The sequence below is a fragment of the Sinocyclocheilus grahami genome, unplaced genomic scaffold (assembly GCF_001515645.1).
Source record: "Sinocyclocheilus grahami isolate Dianchi unplaced genomic scaffold, SAMN03320097.WGS_v1.1 scaffold670.1, whole genome shotgun sequence".
NCBI lineage: Eukaryota > Metazoa > Chordata > Actinopteri > Cypriniformes > Cyprinidae > Sinocyclocheilus > Sinocyclocheilus grahami.
In genome coordinates this window covers 87266-114830 of record NW_015505849.1, presented here as the reverse complement: position 1 = coordinate 114830, position 27565 = coordinate 87266, and the positions used below count along the sequence as shown (strand labels likewise).

Here is a 27565-nt window from a genome sequence, read left to right as displayed (position 1 = left end):
TGTTTCCTCAGTGAAGAAAAAGTGGCCAACACGTGTCCAGCATGCTGTTTAAAAAGATTCCTCATGGAGTTGTGTGAGATGATATAGAACTGAGATGGATCTATATATGCTTATTATATACACACGTTTCAGGCATTTTAATTGTTATTTTTCCTGCCAGTGTCCCGGAGCCTTAAAAGATAAAAAGCTTGCACCCTTGCTCTAAAGCGGATGTTTGAATTTTAAGTGAGTTTATGCAGATCATTAAACAGAACAACCTCTTCTGTCTTTTTAAAGACCAGCTCTGATGTGTCCAGTCACATTGCGAGATAAGCAATTAAACCATGCATTCAAAAATGTTTACTCACTTTCATGTCATTCCAAAGCCATGCAGTATTTGGATCATTTTCCATGGAACAAAAATTAGAGTTTTTTTTTTTTTTTCTCAAAAAGGCTGCAAAAACACCAGAAAGTGTTATAAAAGCCATCCGTACAAATTAGTACACTATATTATGAGTCTTCTGAAGATATACGATAGATTTGTGTGAGGAACAGACTAAAATAAGTTATTAATCCCTGAAAATCTTATTCCCTTCCAGTAATATGTTAACCGATATAAGGGTTCAAAAGGAAACTCTATGTAATTCCGATTAATATATTTTAAGTCTTTAACACGCAGCATATCTAAAGTAAAGATTCAGCTTGATTTTGTATACGTGGATTATTTTATTTCCAAAGGTGAAAAGCTGTTGACTGTGGTTGTTCTTTTAGAGCTACCAATAGGTAATAAGTATGTACCATTTATGACATGTCACCTGTGTTTAGCAGATCGATTCCATACACTGCTGCCTCATTCTGGTTATAGATTTCCTGTCATTTCAGTGACTGATGTAGAAGGATCTGAATTATTTCCCATTTTTCTGCCTGCATCTTGGAGGACATTACAACCTAATTTAACGTTTTCCAAAATAAGAGATGACTCAACGTTTTTTTTTTTTCCAATCTATTTTCATTCTCTACACAGCACCATCCAATGCAGAAATAGTTTTTATACCAGGAAATGAGAGTGGAATTGCAGCCGGCTGTTATTTTTAAATTAAGACCGCTGAAGCGATGACCACACCAACCAGCTGTACTTTTATTAATCACAAAGCTACTCAGTTCTGACCTCAGTTGAGCCACACTTTTGTTTATCAAGCATTGTCCCCAAACAATATTCAGGCCTTCTTATCATAGCAATAGGGGGTCAAAGAGAGTACACGCCTTGTGTGCGTGTGTCTGGGTTTGTGTTTGTTTTTCGTGTACGAAAGTGTGTGTACACGCTGCTACTTTGTCAAGTTCTTTTCTCAAGGAGAATTGTTGAATGCTCACATGACAGCAAACAGCAGGTGGTACTTGTTCGGGGAAAATGCAGGCTCAAATGATGGCGACTCACAACATGAAAAATATGGTGTGGAGACCACCTGCTTCTCTCAGCATCAGGACAATGGGAACAATGATTTATGAATAGTCTTTACTTATTTGGAGGCCTGAAATCAGGGCAGAAGTGCTGATGTCATTGTGGTAGGATAGACATTATGAATTGTGTTATGTGTCGTCGCTTTTCTGAATTTTCTGAATTTGCTTGATAGAAGATGCAAGCTTGGAGGTCCTCAACCGCACCGCTGACTGCTCATAAATTATTAATAAAGAATCCTGTTTTGCAGGCTGCCAATCATCTCATGTAATGGTTGTCAGCTGGGGGTGCATGTAGCACAACTCTGTGAAAATGCCAAGGTGAACACTTTGTATAAAATCGTCTAAATTGCTTGAAAATGTCATGGGCTGCTGGAACTCAGATGTTGAATAAAGTTATTTAAAAGAATAGAGGGGTATTGTTGCACCGAGTTTCTTATGAGTATCAAAGAGTTATGAGAAAGGGAGACCTGGGGCAGCTGTAACATTTTCCTTCATAATGGACTGCTACAAATCCAACTGCCATTTTTTTGGTATAAGAGACATTTGAAACCATAGCTGTGAGCCGTAGCTATTAATAGACTTATAATAAGAAAGACTAGATCATAAAATGAATAGAAGTCAGTATGTTACAGTTGAAACAGTGATTGCTGCTAATTATATTAACACACTCTATCTGAAATACCTCAAAGTAATATAATTTCTTTACGACCTATTAATATCCCTTAATCATTTTCACTTTTATATGGTGCTATTTCTTTTAGCTGTAAGAAATGTTTTCATGTATTTAAAGCAGGAGACATGGGGATACCTAAATTGTAATTGTTTGAAATCACACCATTTAAAAAAATTGCTTTTCTATATTCTACTCGTATGTATCAAAAACTGGATACTTTCATCAAATAATGTTTACATTATTTGCATTACATTACACATTTGCATGTACCTTTTTGTTACTTTTTTTATTACTCATTATTGCTCGTAATTGTCTTTTTATCATCATCATCATCATCATCATCATCATTATTATTGTTATTATTATCTGTGGTATGTGAGCGTGAGTTGAAATTAACATCCAATATTCCAGCAAGTACTTTTTAGAATGTTTATTAATAAAACAGGAAACACAAATTTTACACAAAACTGTACTGCTCCAGTTTTACATTTCAGAAAAAAAAGAAGCTTCAATTTCAAAGTTTTTGGAAAAATTGAAATATTAACTTTATAATTATTACATCCACAAGTAAGGAACTTGTGGCTCTTACGCATTCATTCATTCATTCATTTATTTATTTATTATAAATTCACTCTAAGTATAGTTATTATGAACAAATGTTCTGTTTTTCTTACAGTAAGTATGAGCATTTGATGAATGTATTGCAAATCATCATTGTGTACGTTCTCCTGTTGCAGTGCCATCGTTCTGGGGGCTTGTAAATTCTGCATGGAATCTGTGTTCTGTGGGGAAGAGACAGTCTCCAGTCAACATTGAGACGAGCCATATGATATTTGATCCCTTCTTGACACCACTGAGGCTCAACACTGGCGGACGAAAGGTAAACTGTGTGTTATGTGATGTCTGCATGGCTGCAGTGTCAGTGCGGTGAGCTGGGAAAAGTAAACATTGTTTCTAGTGTCAAAGTGCTGATCAACTCTGAAAATGCTACTTTAGTGAAAAAATGTGTGTAAGGTCAGTGGTTTTGCTAGATGCAGAATGGTTAGGAAAGTAAATTATAGTGCTTACTTTGAATTGTACTATTTTCCACTACTGCTTTTTACAGTAGCTGATACCCTGCAGTGTGTCATGCAAAACTCCACTTTAAACAGCATTTTTATTATTATTATGGATGCAGCTTTGACCTCATATCATTCGAGATGGTTTGTCACACTGCAATATTTAAAATGAACTAGTTATTGATACATCCTGAAAAAAAAAATGTTGGAGAAACAGTTTTCACTCAGAAATTGCTAGTAAATTTCACAAGCATTTACAAAGAAGTGGCAAGTAACACTTTGAATTATACATGTCTGTTTTTATATAAATTCTGTTTGTAAAAAAAACTTGCGTGCGTTATGCGTCAACTAACCACATAAAAGTGCCATAATTTGTTTGTCAATGGATGGCATGTTTTGCATATTAATAAATCCTCTCTTCAAACACATCAGCAGTGGGTAACTGAGGTCGTGCATTTGTGGTGGCACTAGAGGCAGAGATTCATACTCATACAGATCAGTCAATGACTAGAGAGCGAATCAGACAGAGAAACAACGATAAAAAAAAAAAAACCTGCATGGTAATTTGGCCAAAGCACTCTTGACATGCCAAGTCTCATGAAATAATTAGTTGGATTCATTATTTGTAATTTAGAAGAATAGCAATTCACTTGGACATGATTTCATGAAAGGGGTTTGTCCTAAACTAAAAAAAGGTCAAAGATTAATTGCTGTTTTGAGTGGCACATTTCAAGCTATTTACTAGATTTTTGCTTGATAAATATCAGCATGGAAAATTTCTTGTGCTCACTTGAACTGCATGGGTTGAAAAGTTTTGATCTTTTCAGAGATTGTTTCAGATAGCCAAGCAACCCCTGTTCTCTGATTTCCTGGAACATGGTAGATAAACATTTATTTATTTATTTATTTTTGTCCACAGGGATATTTTGGTTTCAATCGTGCTAGATTGTAGTCCTTGATGAAGAGTTTGAGTGTGTTTGAAGTCACACCATATGTGTTTGAGTTTCTGTCAGATTGGAGTTTACCCATTTATCTCCACAGCATGATAAAGGGACTAATGAATAGTTAAAGGAAATTAAAATGACCTCAGAATAGAAAACCTATTAATCAAGCGCAGACATGCATCAAGGTTATGTGCTTTGGATTGAGGGAATCACAGTTATTAAATTGTCTGTATTAATTGAATATTTGCTCTGCTGTAGATGAGCCGCAATTACTTGAAGAGCTTTTAATGAATTTAATCGCTCTGACAAGGGAGGAAGTTGACAGTATCGTGTCCCTTATCGAAGTCTCCAATCAGCAAAGTGGAGAATTTGAGACATGAATATGAAAAGATGCCACATGAAAATATTTTCTCCCAACGTCATTAGCTTTGGGTTGCAGCAGATATGTGATAGGACTAATTACCGAAACGAATCAGGCCACATGCCATTTAGCATAGCATCGATGGTCTGTAGAACATAGCGTAGTACATTGTCTCGCTGTGTCACCTTCCTTTGTCAGCGTTGGTAAAACAGGACAGAATCCCGCCCAGAGACAAACAATGACAGATACGATACGATTAGATTACTCACTGAGTCAGCTTTGTCAGGCGATTTCATTAGCTTGGGTAGTTGACAGTGTGAGATACATTCTCTGTATAAACGGATGGCATCAGTTTGGCTATCAGTCAGCTTAAACAGGCCGATGTTTGAACTGAGGGACAACACAACTCTCGTGCAGATCACTCACATACAGCACACAAAAGAGACTGACCATGATAAATGAATGTAAATGAACACCATATTTCTGTTTTTCTTTTTTTAAATGACTTGTTTTTGAGGGGAACTTTAAATCTGTTACTGATAGTAATGGTAATGAACAGTCAGCCGGTCATTATCATCTGATTATACAGGAGTGATCAAGACCTTAATGTAAAGCAAGGGGTGTTTTGATCTCCCTGTTGGGGTTTGTTTTTCAATTAGCATTGGATGACTGTGCATTATTCTGCTCTTCATATGGCTACATACTTAAGCAAATACATGGGCATGGAAAATGGATTAAAACAGAGTTAAAACAGGCCAGGGTTTCTATAGGGTTTTATTATTAGTAGTAGTAGTAGTAGTAGTAGTGCTATTATATTTGAATGTGCTGTCAAATTATTGGAATATTCACTTAAAATCTAAAGGGGTACTTTAAGAAAATATTTTGTCAAAGTGGTTTGGATTTCAAAAATGTTTCCTGGTTGTATGTTTTTAGGTGCATATAATAAAAATCAACGAGGCCTAATGTTGTTTGAACCTTAGTGTTGTTCAAAAATATCTGTTCCACAGAAGAAAATCATATCTGTTTAAAATATCTGATTGCTCAGTGGAGCTATGTAATGAGAGGTGATGGCAGTGTCAGTTAGATATAATGTTCTGTTCATTTGAGTTCAAGAATCAGTGATGTAATTTTTCCTGTAATCTGGCCAGTGGGAGAAATAGATTGAAACCATTTAACATGCAAGATGCATGTATGACCAGATGGGGAGTTCTGCTGCCACAGGGAGAGAACGCTCCTCTAGCGGCACTGAATCAGTAAAATTACACTGGGAACATGGTGGAACGAGAAACATGGAGCCATGGGATGACATCTGTAGTGATCTGTGGGAACACACTGTTGGGGGGGGGGGTTCTATTACATATTCGGCCCCCTAGCTTTCATTTGTCACACATGTGACTTCCATGTTGGCTTTGTACCTGAATGTTTTATCTCTTTTCACTGTTTGTTGCAAATGTTTGCACTCGTGTACTAAGCATGACTGTTTCATTTCCTTAGCGAACCTCTCGTGTTGGCAAACCCAGGAAAAATATGGAGTCAAATATTTTTGAATCAAAGTGCAAATGTGAAATATTTATTAGAGAAAGCATTTGCCTCAACATACACATGCGTACATAAAGCTCAGCTATGTTTTTCATGGTGAATGTAATAAACCACAAAGGACACAGATGTTTATTGCTGAGGGTGAAACGCCCTGTGATTATGAGAATTGATTTAGTTATGCAAATTACTGATTCAAATTAATTAGACTCAAGTTTGTGTTGGCTGAACCTGCTAAGCTGTCACAGTATACAAATCAGTTTGCACATGAATATCTCAAAGACTGCAATTATGTCTGTCTCGCCGTGGCCTCTTGCTTGTCAAGGCCCTGGATTTAATTACTGCTGGATCGCACGAGCTCGAAGCCCTGATCCGTGCATTCCGAGTCAGAATACGCAACCTAAGCCAGTGTCCGTGGCTCGTCCATCGGTGTGGGTGTATAAATTTGAATCATAAACATGGAGCTAAAAAAGGATTAGGAAATAATTAGATTCAATCACTTGTGTCCGCAGGAAGGAATGTTTGTTGGATCCAGGGGTTGTGAGGCAATCTCACTGTAGCATGAGTCACAGGAAAATGGGTCACACGGAAAGAGGAAATGGATCAGCAGTCTCCTGTCCTCTATTCTCAGATCAAAGCCTGAGTGCTCCACCACAGCAGAGATTCTGAGTGCGCCTTCGTGTTTGTGCAGTTTAGATCCTACTCCAACATTATGATAGCAGGGTTTTATTGAAATCTTCAGATCATTTTGTGGTTCTGGTTTGTGGTTTTCGTTGTACCAAAAAAGAACTACTGGGCAAAATCAATTGAATCTCAGTTTTACAGCATACTTTATTGGCTTGTTTTTCTTTTTATTTAAAAAGTCAGTTGTATTAATTAAAGTTATTTATATAAAATAATAATAAAAAAATAGAATTGCTTGTTTTTTGTTTGGTATGGTTTTGTGTGTGTGTGTGTGTTTTTTTTTTGTGGTTATACTTATTTTGTTTTATTTTGATAGTCCACTTTAGACATTCAACTACCTATAAATAACTTTGCAACTGCATGTCAACTAGCAGTCATTAAAGTATTAGTAGACTGTCTGCTTAATATCTACTAACACTTTATTTTGATGGTCTCTCAACAGACGTTCTACTGACTATAAGTAACTTTGCAAGTATGGCAACTTATTCTACTAACCCTAACCTAACAGTCTTCAAATGCACTAATGAGAGTTAGTTGACATGTAGTTAGGGCTGCTCGATTATGACAAAAATCATAATCACGGTTATTTTGGTCAATATTGTAATCACGATTATTTAAATGATTGATAGTGGGCCATATGACCAAAACTTTATATGAAAGGTTTATTTAAAGATAGTGATATATTTCAAATATATATTTTCTGTAAATAAGGTTGCTATGACATCTACATTTTAGAGACCAGCGAAATGTCACGATTCTCAATAACACAGCAGAATACCAGAGTAACTAATATTAGTTAAAAAAAAGGTCCTCAAATTTTTTTTAAATAATTAAGCTGTAATAAAGAAGCAAAGGAATGCAATGCCAGTAATAAAAAAGCAAAAGAATACAATAGAATGAAAACTATACAAATGAAACAAACTGTGCTTACTAGAGAAATTGAATAACCTAATGTAAAATAAAATAGCATAGTCTTCACTGCAAGATTTAAACTTCCTTGGTTTATTATTAAAGCTACAAAAGTCCTTCAGTCAAGAGCAGTGAGTGATTTTGAATGTGTCTTTTGTTGTTTGATTAATATTAAGCACACAGTCGGCAGCAGGAATATAGCCCGCTGTCACTTTAAGAGCCGCAAGAGCTGCTTTAGAACATTGATTGTGAATATATATCATATATGAATATATTTTTTCATGCAGGCACCCCTAGTTTTGACGGCATGGCAACAACTCTTCCTCTTCTCTAAAACAGCGCAACATGGCCTCGCCCCCTTTGTTGCATGTTCCCAGGGGCGGGTTTATGTAAATTGCTGGGTTTGTGACGTCACAAATCTGGGAAGTAGCTTGTTGTAGTCCCTACGAGCCAATTTTTGTAGGCATTAAACTGCCATAATTTTAAAAGACGATATCTCCGTTTGCATTGAACTTTCAGCGTCGTAACTTTGAAGATATCGTTTATTCTAAAACAGCAACATTACACACTAACTAACGTTAAAAAAGTGAAATCGCAGTCAACCACCCCTTTAAAAATATAATATTAAATTGTACAATAGGGCATGGCAATAAATTGAAAATTCACAATATATTACTATGATTTTGCTGGTGAGAATATCATGATTTTAATGCACTTTTCATTTGGCCATTAAGTTTTCTAAAGATCATATCATTAGAGTGCTCGCAATTAAGATGTTTTAAAAGCATCTTGCATTTAAATAATTGAGCCTAAACTACTTTAGGGTTGGTTAGTTTGGTTAATTTTCAAACTGTCGTTTTAGTGAATTGATTTATAACTCAGTGTTTCCTTTTTGATATAAATGCTTGAAAAGGTAATATGTAAATAAATATTGCTGTTTTTATGCTTTGATATATTGGTGCATATAAATGATTAAATGATTCTTCATTGTGTTCACATAGTTAATAACAGTGTGGAAAACATAATTATCAAGTTACTGAATATTTTGTCAAAAAGTTTTTATGCTGTATAGCTCTACCCTAGTTCACAATCTTCTTCTTTGCATGCTGAACACAACTGGCCCAGTATTATTATTTTTTATGTTTATTGTTATGAAACTGGACTAGTGTTGATAATATTACATAATGTAATATCATCAGAACTGCAGTAGCAAAGTTTTACTACGTAATCTGCTAGCTGCTTTCATTTGGTGCTGTATTTTTTTCTGACTAGCTCTTTGGCAATTCATAATAGACATGGGAGCTGCTATAGATTAGCCATCAGATGTGATAAGCAGGGGAATGTAACATATGTTTTGCATGTTTGCTAACAGTCTGACAATGGAAGAGAATTACATACATAACCGATAGTGGGGTAGAGCAGTTCAGCTGTGAGTCAGTGGAGGGAATAGTGTGTTCACATTGACGCTAGCTACAAATAAGGTCAATGAACAACCTGATTTAAAATGAACACATTACACCAGTTTTGTAACAGTTAGCAGACAATTCAGAAGTCTGTGTGGTTAAAGGGACATTCCTATTAGTTTTATATGGAGTATTGTCTAACCATATCTTTGATCTATTTGCTTGAGTGCATTTTTGAAACCTGTAGCATGGCTTATGATATACTGTGCAAGCGTATGTAAATAAGCCAGTGGTGTATATTTCAGATACCTATGGATGAACTGTGCAGTATTCCACCCAAACAGACTCTGAGCACTAATGTATTTCAGTAAGTGACTGTATATTAAAACCATGCATTTGTTATCTGAATGCATATTATAATAATTATACAGAGATGTATTGTTCCATAAAACTCAAGTTGAAATTAGCAAACAATGAAGCGAAGCATTGTAGCATTGGTTGATTTACATCAGCTGAGTTTGAGGACCATTAGGGGAATTAATTCATATGCAGTTTTTTATAATATGGAGTCATATGGTTTTCAATGTTTCTTCAGATTGCATATAAATAATTAGAATGTTCTTTAAAAAAGCTAATAGTCTAATAATAAAAATATAATACATACACAATAATCTATGTAAACATATTCCGGTTAGAGTATAATGACATTTTAAACTTACCAAATCAAATTCATGCCTCTGATTAATTGTATGTTTAGTTAAGTTAAAACACAGTGCATCATAAGTACTATTGATCTAAATCTAAACATATCTTAAATAGATTCATAGCATTGTATATTCTCTACGACATCTGAGTGTATGTAATCAGTAGCAATCATGCTTGGTGTAATGATGCTTAAGTGTTATCGATCCCCATAATGCATGATCTTCACCTGCAGCCACTCGTAATGAAAATATTAATGATGTGGCAGAGAGTTTGCTGAGGTTATAGTAACTTCTGTGATCATATCACCGTAACACTGATATGCAGAGAGTACATTAATTAGCAAATCATAAGAGCAAAACTAGATGACAAAGATATCAAATGATAACAGATCAAGATATAAAATGTATCTCTATATTAGCTTGCTGGAGAGTCTTATGGTGATGCCTCTCTTGTCTGTTGATTGACACAAGGGCAGGAGCCCTCTGGCCAGCTGTCAGGATAACTGATTGGATCAGAACACATAGAGGCCTGCTTGAAAACGAAGTCTCAGCACACAGTGCAATACACTACACCACAGCTTTCATTAGTTGGACATTCTATAAGAAGATAAGAAGGAATTAGTTAAGAATATATTCTATGACTAATAGCATTATTTATTTTCACATGCCGTGTGTTGTTTTAGCACCCAGTTCAATATTACGAGAATCAAGTATCGGCACACATTTTAATTTTATTTTTTTTATTATTTATTTTAATAAAAAAAAAAAAACATTTATTAAGATTTTCTGTCTGCCTGTCACATTAATTAGTTTGTTATTTGTATTGTATGGAACAATAGGTATAAGTAATTTACAGGAATTAGGACATTTGTTTTTTTATAAACTGTTCCGGATTCACCCTGGCAGTCCACAGGGCAAACATTGTTAAAAAGGAAATGAATGATTAGTAATATACACTGCCGTTCAAAAGTTTGGGATCAACAAGTTTGTAATGTTTTTTTAAAGAAGTCTCTTCTGCTCATCATGGCTGCATTTATTTGATCATGAATACAGAAAAAAACTGTAATATTGTGAAATATTTTTGTTAAGCAGCACAACTGTTTCCAACATTGATAATAAATCAACATATTAGAATGATTTGTGAAGGATCACGTGACACTGAAGACTGGAGTAATGATGATGAAAAATCAGCTTTGCATCACATAAATAAATTACATTTGAAAGTATATTAAAATAGAAAAACTTTATTTTAAATGGTAATACAATATTACAGTTTTTTTTTTACTATTTTACAATATTACAGTTTTTTTCCCCTGTATTTTTGGTCAGATAAATGCAGCCTTGATTAAAAACCCCTTCAGACCTGAATTTTTTTCACTGAACAAAACAATTTTTATCCACTTGATATTTGCTCTTCTCCAATATAGAAATAAGTCATTTTTTTATTAGATTTTTTTTCATGTCAACTATAATGGACACCAAAATGCGCATATTTTAACCATACATAATAAGTAGAGCTTGTGCACTATAGTTGAACTAGTGTTTAAGATTTTGAAAATAACACATACTATAAGAATTAACAATGCAGTAAGAATGTGAAAAAAGGTAAGATGATATGAAGTCTCAAAAAAACCTGTTTGATCCTTTTTGTTGGTTGAAGTGGGTGTATATGTATATGTATAAATGTCTTTGTGTGTATGTGAATGGGTTTATGTGTACTTGCTGATTGTTTTGATAAATATATGATTGTGTGCATTATAGCATCAATGCATCAGTGTGTGTGGAGGGGGTGTGAGTGTATGTGTTGCTGTGTATTCGCTGGTCTCACATCCACTATGGCTGTTTCTCACTAAAAGTTGATTGACAGGCTATGGTCACTTTGATGACATAAATGAAATCATATTAATATTAATTTCATTAATTAACATCAATGTTCATAAAACATTAACATTAGAATTTGTAGCTCTGTATTTAGCTTTGAAATGCTTCCACAAATTTCTCAACCTGTTATACAACTAATTCATGAGGTGCTGCTGGTATCTTTCAAGACCTGATGTCCATTGCGATGGACATTAAATTAGTAAAAATCCTGTGTTCTGCGACTCTGAAAGATCTTCAAAATAACTTTGAATATTATCATTTGATAGTCTTACTTTTATAATAGGTGCAAGTTGATGAGGCTACCATAAACATAAATCTGCATATAAAAGGTAAAATGTGGACTTCCTTCTCTTCTTGTCTAGTTGGTTAGTCATGTCTCTCTTTTGTGATGCCTGTAGCTCAATCAGATTAAGTTAGGTGTCATATCTTCATTGTAATTGGTTGATCAGGGACCAATCAGTGACCAGGCATTGCTCATATTATGAAAACAAAAAATCATGTGATGTCCATATCAATGGACGCAGGGTCCGAAGGGGTTAACATAAGAGACTTATTTAAAACGCATAAAAAATCTTACTGATCCCAAACTTTTTAACAGCAGTGTATTAACAACTTTAATGGAAACAGTTGCACTTTCTATTCTTTATTATGTATGTGGTCATTTACTAAGGAAATCATGGGAAGTTTTAATTCTTTCCCCTTAGATTGCCCTCGCTGTATTTTTAGGCATATTAAAGTTATTCAGTTCATTCCCATCTCCCTGGTTCAGTTTGTCCCTCATATTGTTAGTAAACATGGTCCTTAGCTTTCAATATTACTTCTCTGTTTTTCCATCCCTTGTTGGCCCAAAGATGACCCCGAAAAAGGTTGAAATGTCGCACCCGTGCTTATAAAATTATGTCTCAGATACCCATCTTTCCTGCCTCAGTGTCTGTGAAAGAAGAATTGTGAAGAGACGTAACGAAAAGGGCCTTTTATCTCTTTTAATATATCCTCACATTGAAATATTAGTCACACGGCTGTTCTATGCACTCAGTCCTCAAACATTCCTCTTTCTCTTTAGTTATATGTCATTTTGCTATCCAATATTTTTTTTTGCAAGAGTCAGGCAACTGATGTATCAGTGTCTGAAATAGCCTCTTTGTCAGTTGTGCCTTTTTTCCTCTGTGCTTCGACAGTGCATTTAAAATCATCAAGCACTTTTTTTTCTTTGTTTTTTCTTTTTAAAAACTCTGTTGCCTGTGTATCTGCGAAAGATGACTGTTAAAACAGAATTTCCATTCCATATATGAAAAGATGGCAGAAGGAAGCTTCTAAAGAACCTCCTTGTAATTTTTAAATTATTGATTCAGCTCTAGAATTTGTAGAGATGCACTGTAAGGCAGAAGAGAGAGAGGTTGGATCGAGGTGTTTCGCCGACAGAGATTTGGATATAAAATCCCACCATTAGTGCCAGGAGAGCCTGTTTTAATGGTTTTCTCACAGTGTCATTCTGCCGCACTCATATTTTGGCTCACACTGTGTAGGTGAGCTGTATTGATCTCAAGAAGTATCAAGTGAGCATTATCTTCCAAAAAACAATTATAATACGCCTTCAGCTAACCTTAAATTCAAAGCAAAGCAGAGAGTTGAGGTGTATCCAGAGACATACATGACCTTGTACTGAAGCCAGACATGCCATGACATGTTTAGGTAAACTCATAACTCATGTATTTGATGAAACTGCTCTGTTCCCAGGTTCTATAACTGCAGGACTTTTATGCATATCCTCGGCTCCTCTGTGCCAGAAGATCAATGCAGACCTTGATGAAGGTGTGCTCAATGGATTTCTTTGCTGTCATCTTCATCAAAGAATTCATCTCTCTTGGTGTAATGATGCTTAACCTAAAGTTCTTATCTTCAGTACCTTAATTTCTGTCTGCCCATTACAGGCAGGCAGTTACTTAATAAAATGCAAATGGATGAAGAGAGGAGTATAAATCATCTCCCTCTTGTTACACATAGAATGATTATTATACCTTCCTCATCATTATCATGGAGCTCACAATGGAAATGTCCTTTCAAATAGAATATTTTCTCTGCTTCAGGTGAACTTAACTTGAGCCTTTTTTTTCAGTGAAATGTGTCTAAAGTTGTCTAATTGGATGTTTTAAAGGGGTCATATGATGCTGCTAAAAAGAACATTATTTTGTGTATTTGGTGTAATCAAATGTGTTTATGCGGTTTAAGGTTCAAAAAACACATTATTTTCCACATAATGTACATTATTGTTTCTCCTTCTACCTTTCTGAAACGCGTCGATTTTTACAAAGCTCATCGGTCTGAAAAAGCGAGGTGTGCTGTGATTGGCCGAATACCTCAAGCGTGAGACTGAAATGTTACGCCCCTCACCATACTGTGATGATGCCGTCAGGCCAGAGCGATGATTCAAAAACATGAAAACTCATTATAAACGAGGCATTCGTTGCATCCAGTGGGGACATAATTATGGATTATAATGACTTATACTGTCTTTTTACGCGTTGCTATGCATCGCGCCGCGTAAACATAAAACCATGTCTGCATTCGTGATCGGAGCAATGACAAACAACAAGCCCTACTCTACACTTCCCAAAAAACTCGCTTTAAATATATAAAATATAAAAACTTACAGTAGGGCTGTGCGATTAATCGAAATCGCGATTTGAGACGTTGCGATTTCCTAATTGCAAAGCCTGCGATATGGACGCGATATTACTCTGTTCCAGAGCATGTGCATGACTGCCAGCCTTGAGTTGCAGTCTTACTAACCAATAGAGTGAGCGCACCTCCGTTCTCCCCAATCAGCACTGCTCTAGCCAACTGCGTAAACTCCCACCATTTAAAAAAGAGAAAAACAGAAAGTGGGAGAGAGACAGAGTGGGATTATGGCGTCTACTGGGTCAGATCGATAGTTAGGCAAATTAAAACTAAAGAAAACCGTATGCAACTTAAGCTTCGAAATGACAGACAACAAACAAAAAAGGAAATCTGCAAGAGCTGCGTCACAGCACATATCAAAAGCTCCCTTATCGGTTCTGTTTTCAGTACTGGAGAATAAAAGATACATTCTTAGATGTTTTTGTTGGTACGTGAACGTTATCTTACACATTTTATCTCCCCAACAGATTGATTTGAAATAAGTTTATAATGCATGTTGGCTATTCCCAATTCAGAAGAGCGCACACACAGCCTGTGTCTGTGAATGCTTCTCATACTCGGTCCTCTCTGCCCCACGCAGCGTGAATCCCGCGTCACGGATGAGCCGTTAATGATTGCCGCACTCACGCAGCCTGTCTCGTAATGCTCGTTTATACTCGCACCCGGCTCCGCACCGCAAGTCTTCACAAGCGCATCTGGCAGTATGGATGAGGCTTGACGCACGTGCCTGGCTCCGCGTTTAAAACGAATGTAAATTCAGTCTAACTGCTTGCTAATTTCACTTGGATGAAATGAAACATTCAGCACATTGTTCACTTGCTCTTAAAATCCCAAATCTGTAAAAGTAGTTATACTATTATAATCTTGCCTGCTGAAAAAAAACACAATAGAACCCCTCTCAAAACACAATAAAAATGTAATGGATTTCAGGGTTATAATGGGAATTGTATTGGTTTTAATGTAAACTATAATGGTGTCTATTTGATTAATTCTATTTGTGGGATGTAATCTGGCAGATGGCAACCAGCCTCTTTTGGAAGGCCAAACAAAGTAGTTTTGCTTTCACAACGAAGCACACAGCGTCTTTACGACATGGCGGCGGCAACAACAATACTACAGTGAGAATAAAAGTTACGCCTTCTTTCTTTCCGTGAGCATTTGGGCTGCGTTATGCAAATCTTCCCAGATAGTGACGTAGATATGTGGGGGCGTGTTAGAACGAGCCGTTTTAGGTAGGCGTGGCTGACTCTTAACTTTTATAAAGAATATCTCTTTGGATTTGAGACTTTAGTCTTTGCAACTTTACAGATCTTCTTTATGCATCAAGAGCTTGTAACACTCCAAAGAGAAAGGAAAAATTTAAATCGCATCATATGACTCGTTTTTCTTAAATTACTCCCCAAATCGAACATCACTGCATTCTGTCAGGTCTGAATGAAAACAAACTTGAAATAAATTGAAATATTAAATAATCTGAGGAACATATTTTTAGTACTTTGCAATCATTCCCTTTGCAGTATGTACCAAGGATTTGTTGACTAATCATCTGAAAAATTATATTACTTATAGTCTATAATAAACTGCTAGTAGACAAAAGTTACACTATGGTTTAACAGTTTGAGGTCCATAAATTCTGTTCTTTTGAACTTTTTTCATCAAAAAAGCCTGAAAAATTGTATCACTTGTTTTACAAGGATATTGAGCAGCAGAACTGTTTTCAACATAGATAATAATAAATGTTAATTGCGCACCAAATCAGCAAAATGATTCCTTCAGAAATGATTCCTTCAACATAAATAAATTGTAATATTTCCACAGTATTAATGTTTTCATCAATAAATATTATATAATATTATATATATTATATAAATATATTTTGTATTTTTTATATTTATTTTAATATAATATTTATATTATATAAATATTATATAAAAATTCTCCCGCATTAACACTGTAAGGGGCTCCTGGGCTTTACCTCTTGTGGGGCCCTTCATCTACCAATATTACAGCCTACATTCACACAATCTTAATAATCACAAAGTGCAAGTTATCAGCCTTTTATTTTGCTGGAATAAATGCCATAACAAAATACAGAAACCAATAAGTCATCAAGATTCAAGTATAATATACATAAATATGAATGCATGAACTATGCACATAGTCCTACATATTTTGCACAGGCTATTTAGAACTACTGTCTACATCGGCTCCATCTTACAAACAAATTGGCCTTTTTTAGAAATAAATGCAGTAAACTTTCATATAAAAAAAATTCTGTTTCATTTATAATTTCATATAAACAATATACAAAAATGTTACTGTCTGAACATGTTTCTTTTAATGCTATAAATTAATCAGATTATAGGGAGTACTTTACAAAGGTTTCCTTCTGCTTTTTCTGGATGAAAAATCCCTTATGACATCAGAAAAGTTCAACTCCCTTAGTATGTCACTTTTCGATTGGCATGCGTGTCAGATGATTAAGTCTTTTTTGTGCCATTGTTGATCTCGGTCTGTTTTTTTTTTTACCAATGACAACTTTGAAAAAGAACGTTCTCCAGTTGCATTTGTTACTGGTATAGTTTTTAAAAAAAAGCCTCAGGGCAATGTCCACATTTGAGAATACGGTGTGAATGTTCCTTTTTCAGATTAGCTGTAAACACTGACTTTCTGATTTAACGTCTGTATTCCTGATGTATTCCCTAAAACTCATCAACTCAATCTTCTTGTAATTCACAACTACTATTTCTTTTGAAGCAATGTGGCAGATGAACAAATTTGTTGTGGCGAGAGTTCAGTGACCTTGTTCAAAAATCCAAATGTGTTGTCCAGTTCTTTGTAGGCCTCACATCTCTTGCTTACCTCTGCGACAAGTTTATCAATGATGACATTAAAAACATTGACAACAAATTTATATCTACCTGACATTGCAATGTCACAATCTGGTCCTGATGACTCATCTGCCTGTTTTTTTGCGCTGCCTGGTTCTCTGTGTGTCTGCCTTGTAGTTTTGTGTGACACTTTGGGACATTTTCTTTGCTCTCTCCTCAAACATGTCAAACTGATCACGAAGGCCAGAGATGAAGTCTCTTAGTGATGAAATGAGCTCATGTGCTTGTGAGAGGTCCATTTCCACTTTTTGCAGGTACTCACTGACATGTTGAAACCGCTTTAGAATAGTGTCCCACATAGTAGTAAGGAAAACCACCTCAAGATTGTCCATTTGGATATGGAGGGTTCCTGCCTCGCTGCATGTAGTCATATTTTCGATTTCATCTTCTGCAATTGTTTTAAGAGTGCCATGAATGCGATCATAGTTTATATACAATGTGTGTACTGCCTGGGGATGTGCTGACCATCTGGTCTCTGATAAAGATTAAAGTGTCTTTATTCTCCCTCTGTCATTGCACTGTAGTCCAGCAGTTCGAATTTGCCAATGCCAAGTAGAATAAAATTCTGATTCTGAATAAAAGCAAAAAAAAAACATTTGTCTCTAGGCAACAGTCTACTGTATTTACTCCGACCAAGTTTAAAGAATGAGCAGCACACGGAACCCATTCTGCCAATTGGTTGATCTCCCGTATGCGAGCCTGGACTCCTTTATACAACCCAGCAATGTAGCACTGACCTCGACAGGTTTGTATGTCAATGCCCATTTCATTCAAAACTTCAATGACTGAATTAAAAATGGATTCGCCAGTGTGACTAGTTATTGGCAAAAAGGTTACAAACCGCTCTTGAACCATACCCTCAGGTGAGATGTAGCGCATATTAACAGTCAGTTGATCAGTATATGCAATATCAGGAGTTGAGTCAACACTTACAGCAAAATACTTAGCCAGTTTGATTCTGTTAATTATTTCTGAGTAAACATTTTCTCCCATTATTTTCACAAATTCTTCACAAGTAGTAGTTGACAAGTATGACGGTGTGCCTCTACCGGCATTTCCAAAGCGAGCAATGTGATCCCTGAGAAATGGATCAAATTGTCTAATCAATTCGAGCAATCCTAAGTAATTGTCATTGTTTTGCTGACCAAAAACATGCGTCTCCCCTCATAATGCGAGTCCACGCTCAGCTAGGAACTTCACAACAGAACAGCCACAACCCTTTGGAGTACACTAACCCAGTAGTGGCATTCTGTCTGAAACTGTTCTTGTAGTTCATTGTCAATCTGTCCTTTCTGTGCAGTTCGACATGCCCAAACATACATACATCTGTGATGTGAATCAGAACTCTCATGCTCAGCCACACGCTGTTGCGCATGCTTCCAGTCATTAAAGCCGCAGGAGGAAAATGGGGAATCTTTCTTCTCAGAATACAAGAGGCACACGAAACAAAATGCACATCCCTTTGATGGAGAATAAAGCATCGATTCACGTGACAGATTCACCACTTGCAAGCTTGCGTGTGAAAAGGCTTTTGGAAAAACTCAGTTTCTGGTGTTTGTACTGTTTTTCTGACACAGAGAGGCACACGAAACAAAATGCACATCCCTTTGATGGAGAATAAAGCATCGATTCACGTGACACAGATTCACCACTTGCAAGCTTGCGTGTGAAAAGGCTTTTGGAAAAACTCAGTTTCTGGTGTTTGTACTGTTTTTCTGACACATAAAAATCTACATTTCTGTTCTGGCATATTAAAGGTCCTTTCTCAGTCCAGTATTCCATTGCTTCTTCTTTAATGCAGCCCCAGCAACCTGGATCTGTGTTTGTGCAATCCTGTTGATTTGAGGGTGAAGTTAGAACTTGTTCATTTGCTGCATTATTCTCCAAGCTTTCCTCAATGCAGTCATTTAAGACGTCAGAGGTGCGTGGTTCATCATCCAATGTTGGGGCTGTGTAAGATAAAAAAATTTTTTTTAAAAAGGGTTAGGGTTAGGCTATTTAATATTTTTACTTTTAAAAATTTAGGAGCACAGTCAAAAAAATCAGGAGCACCTTCTGATCAATAACAAAAATCCCATTCCAAGGTAATATTTGACTCAAAGTGATTTACTGGGGCATTTTTTCTAACTTTATTAAAAGTATATCATTTTATGTCAAATTAAAACATGTATATTTATAAGCTTTTCCAAAATGTCTACTTAAAACAATAGAATACGAACAAGTAGAATAAGAAGAATAAGTTACCAATCAAAATAAATCAATAATAACAAAATTAATTTCCACTAAAGGTGGCATTTACAGACATTTAAAGAGGCTCAGAGGTGGCATGGATGATTTAAATTCATAACAATGTTGTGAGATTGATGTTTTAAATATAAAATTTTGAACATAGAAATATAGTTTGATTGAAATGATCTAAATAACTGAAATTATACTTTGAAAAAATAAAACGGCCAGTAGGTAGCGGCAAGTCACTGATTTTCACACTATCATGTATGTCTGCACTATGTTTGTACTTTCTTCTACACTGGAAGCTCCTGTCGTCAAGTCAAATTCCTTGTGTGTGTAAACATACTTGGTAATAAAGCTCTTCTGATTCTGATTCTGATTAATGTAATTGGCTTATAAATGTAATTAGCTTTGCACCATTTTACACATTTTATGTGACGTCTGATGTTTTTACAGTTCTTAGGAATAGACTGCTGAGAGCTGACAGGTTAAGAAACCTGTGTAAAGCAGATCAACCATCGTACAAAAAATAAAAATAAAAATAAAACACTTATAAGAGCCTTACAAGAGGTTGAATAATGCATGGTACAGCATTAACAAGAGGAGAATTACATATGAAATGTGAAACGCTTAAAATTACAGTTGCCTGTGGCACAGTCTGCGTATACGGACTGATTAAGTACCTGTTGAAGCCATACTGTGACACTTAGTTGGTTGCTCTGACAACAACTGATTTGTAACTCTTATATAATCTGGTTCTCCTGGCCGTTCTTTTTTTCTGAAGTAAAAATGTAGTGTTTCCCACAGACTTGCACTCTAATTGTGGTGGCACTTTCACCAAGGGAATTTAGTGTGTTTTATAACTTCGATATAATAAAAATATCAATATTCAATACCATGTTTGATACCACAGGGAAAAACTGCCACAACTTTAAGGGCATGAATTTTTATTTTATTTTTTATTGAAAGATAATACAACAAGGCTAAAACATGACAATGAGGTATATTTTTACAATAATGGAAATTTCTTGATGTGGTAAAACACTTGAGAAAAACTTGTACATGGTTATTTATGCCTATTCGCATATGTTTATTTAAAATATCTTTAGATAGAAGTATTATTTTTCCTATTTTTATCCAAAACAGGGTGGTGTGAGCATTAGTGAGTACACTCATGTAATGTATGTTTTAGGCATGGGACAATAACCAGTTTCAAGGTATACCACGGTTTGGAAAAGTCACGGTTTCAAAACCACTAAAAATTTCCGTTATACCGTTCCTGCAGTATGCACAGTTTTTTTAACGTCATCAAAGACTGAAAGTGCAGGACTCCCTCAGTTGTGTGCAGTGAAGAGTGTAGTCACACGACCCCTCCCCCTCCGGTTGGTGCGTGCAGTCAGTGAGCGTCACCTGTGTGTGGGATGGCCGAAGGAGATGAATCCCTGGAACTTTTCCCCCCCGTCGAAAAAGATGAAGTCTGCCGTATGGGAATTTTTTGGGTAACGTAGACTAACCATGTTCTGTACACAATGATGTTCCGTACAGTTGACGTTTTAGCGCCGATCGCTAAATAAATACTTCCAGGTCGTACATAAACTATATATCTGTGTCATCTTCATTTGTCCCTCTTTCAACCCCGATCAAGATAGAGACCCCCCCGCCGTTTGTTTCAGTGTTGAAATAAATACTATTTGGCTTGCTACCGAGGCAGATAACATGGCTAATTAAGTAGCTAACGTCAAATAGTTTCCTCCCTCACGTTGCTTCACAGAGCGAGGAATAGTAGACCGTAGTACTACGTTTCTCCGATTTAGTACAATAATTAAATTCAGCTGCTTATCACGTCTATACTTTTAAGCCTCCTGCCATTGTTTACATCTGTTCAAAATCACGACATTTAAAAAACAAACAAACTGCTGGCTCTCAGGTGTCTTTGCCACTGTTTGAGTGTTGTACGGAGAAAGACCCACACGTGTGTGTGTGAGTGTGTGACTTTCCTTATGTGTATGTGCACACATTCTCGTACCTCACCGCTCCAAACTTAATCCAGGAAAGGTGAACATTCCTGCATCATAACCTGGACTGAAAGAGGAATGTGTAGAAAGTGAGCATGTCTCCAAAAACCTTGTTGAGCTGCAGGTTTAATGACTGCATTTTTATTGATTTATTTTTTTTACAGAAATTATGTTTTGATGTATGTGTTTGATTATTGAGCTGCAGCTTTAGGCTCACTTAAGTGACTGCATTTTTTTTCATTTAGAAGGATTTTTTTTGTTTTGTTTTTTACAGAAAATAATTTATTTATGTTCTGATTATTGTTGAGCTGCAGGTTTAGGCTGACTTAAGTGATTGCACTTAATTTAATTAAGAAGAATTCAATTATTTATTTTAATTATTTAGCCTGACATGTTTACTGTTCCAAAATGTTCCATGTTTCTTAAAAATAAAATGTATTGTGTTCAGTGGGGAAAAAAAGTTGTTGTTTTTTACCCAGACATTTAAAAATAACATATTTTAGAGCTGTAATCGCAATACCGTGATAACGTAATATTTTTATCTAAGGTTATCATACCGTCAGAATCTCATACCGGCCCATGCCTAGTATGTTTCAATCATACTGGAAGCCAGAGGGCGCCCTCGCGCAAAACTCCAAATATGCCTCACAGATGTAATAGAACGTTCCGGGAAATCCCTAATATGGACATTAAGTCATCAAGCTATCGCTGTAGCTCAATAAAAAAAAAAAGATAGAAACACTGTAACTGACCAAACATGAAGACAATAAACACACGAACATGGCAATATAAGAATAAAGTATATTTATAGTTTAATTGTTATTGACATATCCTTTATTACAGTATAGAATACGTAAGGAACCGCTGAATTATTAGGAAAATAATAATCAGGTGTGCGTTATTTTCTAATAATTCAATGGACTGGAGTCAATTAATCTGCTTATACTACAGTTACTCCACCTTAAGACATCGTTCAGATTCAAGACATTTGTCAGGGTTTTGTCCTTAAAATGCTCTTGTGTGTAGGATTAATTTCTTACTTATCTCATCCCACACTTCCGTTGCTGATTTCAAAACATAATTTTACACCTAGTAACAGAGGGTTGAACCATTGATAGTAGACTAATGCAGTTATTAATGAAGTTATGAGAGAGAGAGAGAGAGAGAGAGAGAGATTAAGATTGTGTGAATTATCTTAGTCTGTGCATCTCTCAACAGTGAATTTGCAGCAGTGTCTTTATTAATAGCGAAACTGTAAGTTCACCTGCTCCAACAACAGTGTCGTTATTACCTCACTAGTGAGAAATGTCATGTAGCTTTTATGTTGCTAAACTACAGTATATTGCTGATAAAATCATCAGAGCAGTGCTGACAACACATTTCTGTTCGAGTGTGTGTCCCTTCTGTATGTGTGTGCGTTTGAGTGGGAGAGAGAGCAGGAGAAATAAAGTATGTGCTTTCCATACATAATAAAATGTAATTTTGTTTCAAAAACATGGTTCTGGTTTTGTGGTTCTTATCGTATTGTTTATTATATTTATTTGCTTGGTCAGTATCCTTATGGGTTTGGTTATTTTGCTGCTGGAGGCTGTAAGAAGCTGAAATAACTTTAAAGTGATTTGGTAATGCGGTCAAGACCTGCCTGGAATGACTTTAGCCGTGCATTTCCCTGAAAACAATTGCACACCTTAGAATGTTCATCAACCAATCAGATTCAAGCATTCAACAGCCCCGTAGTATAATATAAAATAATGATTCTATGATAGGAAGCCACATCAGATCACAAAATGAAGTTATTTAAAACATGCAACTGACATTATGAAGTTTGAAGTAAAACTACGTTATTAAATGTGTATTTGTTGGACAACATGTTTATAAATGTTCTCATTACCCTGCAGTGCGTGAACTCACTGTCAGAGAGAAAGCGCAGCTGATAGTATCAGTGTGTAGATAATGCAGTTATACTGAAGTAAGATTTTACCCATTTTAAGTAAAATAAAAATTGAATGGGAAAAGGAAAATGTATTTGTGTTGGTCAATATTGATATTCTGGTGGGCCACCACAAATAAATGTATGGAAACACTGAACTTTGTGGTAGACTAATAGAGAGTCATTGGTTGTGTTTTTACCTTGATCAAACATCTATCTGGGTCAGGTTTTGTCACTCTGTGCTGTACAGGCAGGTGCCAGGTGCTGCGTCTGGGTGCGCTAGGCATAAGATTAAAGGGACGCCAGCGCTAACCTGTCATGAGACTGCGTACTCTGCCCTTTACGCTTCACTTCCTGTGCACACAGCACTATCAACACATCAAATGGGTCTTCAACCTGCAGCAGTAGACTTAGCGCAAGGCTCACTGGTCGGATTAGACCGTTAGCATCTCGCTCGAAAATGACCAAAGAGTTTCTATATTTTTCATATTTAAAACTTGACTCTACTGTTGTTACATCGTGTACTAAGACCGACGGAAAATTAAAAGTTGCGGCGTAATAATCAAGGAACTTTGCTCCCGTACCAGGCACAATGATATTACGCAGCGCCTGAAAATAGTCCCCAGCTAGGTAACTTCCAATAAGCCTATTTTCAGGCTCTGCGTAATATCATTGCGCCTGCTGCACCCATGGTACGGCAACAAAGTTCCTTGATTATTACGCCTGAATGAGAGTATAATTCCTAGCCATATCGGTATGATATGAAACTTGTTTGAACATGACAGTGCAGACAGAGTGAAAAAAACTCCAGGCAACAAAACAAGACTTGGACATTCATCATGTCGCACAGTTGTTTAGATGCAACTTCGAAGGGCTTTATTGCCAGGCAAACACAATGCTATCTGTTTGCTCGGATGCCACAGGGGATCCAGGGAAGGGCAGTTATTTTGTATGTTCTGACAGCTGAGGTAAATGACTCCATTACTACGTCTAACACCAGGTGTACAGCACAACCTTCCCCTGCTTGACCCAGTCTACTTTACTGACACCACCTCCTTCTACAGAAAAAAAAGTTACACTTCATTTTAACATGACTTTGGTAAGTGTAATTATACATTTACATGCGGAGTAATTATAATTAATTAACTGCATGTACTAACTAGGGTTAGGATTAGGGTTTGATTTAAGGTTAGTTGCATGTAATTATGCAAAATTTGCTGTAGTATTAGTATAGTAACTACAGTACATGCAACGTGTAACAAGGACACTGTAAAATCATGTGTTACCAAAAAAAAAAGGTTTTATATCTATTCAGTTTGTGATGTATTGTTCTAACCAGTTGAGATGCACAATATATCCATATATCAGTTATCAGATGTTTTCACGTTGTGATGTCTAACTTCACTTCTAACATTTTTAACCAATGTTTTGGGAGGGTTTTTTCCCTCCAAAATTGTGTAATATTTTAATAAAGGCTTTATATCAGCAAAATATATATCCAGTCATAAAATGAAAATAATTATTGGCTTATTCTATCAGCCAGAATTTTAATGTTATACTGTATGTGTCTAGATAAAAACCTGTATCCATCCAAACAGGATTTGAACCTGTATACATCCAAACAGGATGTAGACTTGCTAATCGAATATTGAATTTTGGTTTCAATATTCAATTTGCAATTCTGAAGGTGGATTTTTAAAAAAAAAAGGATGCATCGATGGATGTATAGGTGCATAGTAGGGCTGTCAAAATGGCTGAAAAACCCAATTTTGTACTTAAATATGATCAAAATTCGAATTATTTTCGAATTTAAAATGCATAATTTCAGTTAGGGTGAAGAAAAGCTTTTGGCTTCTCTCCTGAGGCCACAAGAGAACGCATCATTCAAAGCATAAGATAACATGACTATCTGCGAAAAAAGTGCATAATGTTTATAATTATAATTATAACCAATTATAATTAAGTTGCTTAAACAACTATAAACAAAACAGCAGCATGTATGTATGCATAGTTTAATACAAAGGGCGGAAAAGCCAATCACACAGAGTACATTTTTCATTTAAAAACATGAGATGCAGTGGGATGGGGAAAAACCCACCATAAAGTCTCGATATATGTTTTTTTCAAAGTTAAACTTGCATTAATTTGAAATGGCTTTCTAAACATGCGGCTCTTTTGTGCGAGACGCGAGTGCAACAGTAATAGATGTCCGTCAAGAAATATGCGTTCTGTGTGAACGGCTTGGTTTCGGTTTTGATGTAAACAAGATCTTCTCCGCATTGATGTTCTCTTTTTCTGTTATATTTTTAATGAACAACGCAGCAGCGCCGCATCTAGTGGCTTCAACTGGATAGGCTAACAAAAACATTATAATGCAACGACACTTACATCGTCATCGCATCTCGTGCACCACTGATAAGGCTGCCTCTTTAACACACACCTACAATTCTAATGCAACGTTTTTGCATTCGAATGTGGATTTTTATTTTAAATTCGACGAATATTCGAAATTCAAAAATATTTTTGACAGTGCATAGATGCATGGATGCTGCTTTTTAGGAAGCTGCTGTTAGGCACACGTGCACCCCAGCCAAGTATCATCTGGTCTTCTGCCTCATCCAATAACATTTCATCATTAGATATTTGTTTTACTTAACTTCCTATCAGAGTTTTGGTCAAATCCCATCAAACATTCCCTCAGTGGATTGTTTTACCTCAGCTGTCATGACATTTGAGCAAATTGACTAATACCATTTTCAATGTTGTGTAATCCCTCAACTGCAGGAAGCCTGCAACCCTAATGAATATTACAAAGGCTCTTCTGTCCTGCTAGGAAAAGCAGCAAGGAAAGGAGGTGTTGTGTATGCACCATGACCTTTGTCTGGCAGTGCCTGCTGCGGTTAGCATGAAGCCTGACACGACTACCTCTGGGGGGGGTTGAGATGCACTCCCGGGGATGTTTAGCACCTTGGTGTTGGAAATGGGGCTTAAAGGCCAAAACCCCTCAGAGAGGCCTGTATACACTTTTATCCGCCTTTCCCTGATGTGTATCGACGATATAGCACCGAATTAGCATAGCCAATGGCTCGAAGCGCTGTCGTTTAGTATCACGAGAGAGCCGTATTGCTAATGTGTCACACGCTCTGGGAAATTGGAGATCTATATAAGCCTCTGAGATGTACAAGGGCAGAGGGCAAACAAGCCAGATTCCCATCAGCCATCAATCTGTCAACCAATCAGTGTGTCGTATAAGGATGTTCTAACTTAAGCAATTGTTTCTGGACAAAACGGGATGAGGCGAGTTCCTGCTCATCCTTATTCTTGACACACAACCTTACTTGTGCCAAAAGAATGAAATGCTCAGGGCTTATTTATCGTTAGCATAAAATATAATTAAAAATGTGGAACTACATGTAATGTCTGTTAAAAGTGGTTTCACTCTTTTACATTTCATAACTGACAGAGTAGCTGTGTAATTGCCGTCCTTCTCACTTGCTTTGCTCATATTTTTTCATTCATCATAAAACCCTTGGAAAATAAAGCATATAGTTGAACCCATTTCTCCTATACTTCACAGGGGATTAAAAGATGTATACCATCATAAACAAAGAGAAAAACTGTGGTTATTTCCCCTTTTACTCCTGGTTACACTTTATTTCGATTAGAGGTTGACCGATAGTGGATTTTGCCGATACCGATAGCTAGGTTGAACCACACTGGCCGATACAGATGAATTAACCGATAGTTTTAAAATTGATACTAAAATAGTGCTTTATTAACAAAAACAGTACTGAACCATTCTAGTAGTAGTAGTAAAAAAATAAATAATAGCAAATGTTGAAATTAACACACTCTAACAAGGAACAATACTTACACAGCTTTCATTAATCTTAATGATACAAATGGACTCTTATTTTAAAGTGTTACCATTTAATTTCAACTGTCAGGCTTAAAGATGCACATCTTTAAATATATACAAAAAGGCTATAGCATTAAAATTATATACATATGGATATTGTATGTACAGTGGGTACGGAAAGTATTCAGACCCCCTTAAATGTTTCACTCTTTGTTATATTGCAGCCATTTGCTAAAATCATTTAAGTTAATTTTTTTTCCTCATTAATGTACACACAGCACCCCATATTGACAGAAAAACACAGAATTGTTGACATTTTTGCAGATTTATTAAAAAAGAAAAACTGAAATAACACATGGTCCTAAGTATTCA

The 27565-nt window shown here is 36.0% G+C and overlaps 1 protein-coding gene across 1 annotated transcript in view; it reads left to right on the top strand.

Moving 5' to 3' along the window:
* LOC107558982 (carbonic anhydrase-related protein 10-like) overlaps nt 1-27565 on the top strand; it is a gene marked incomplete at its 3' end in the record, with an annotated part of 186046 nt that overhangs the window by 83400 nt on the left and 75081 nt on the right. Inside the window, exon 3 of the mRNA XM_016242693.1 lies at nt 2848-2990. Coding sequence (XP_016098179.1) covers nt 2848-2990 — 143 coding nt within the window. The remainder of the gene's footprint in view (nt 1-2847; nt 2991-27565) is intronic.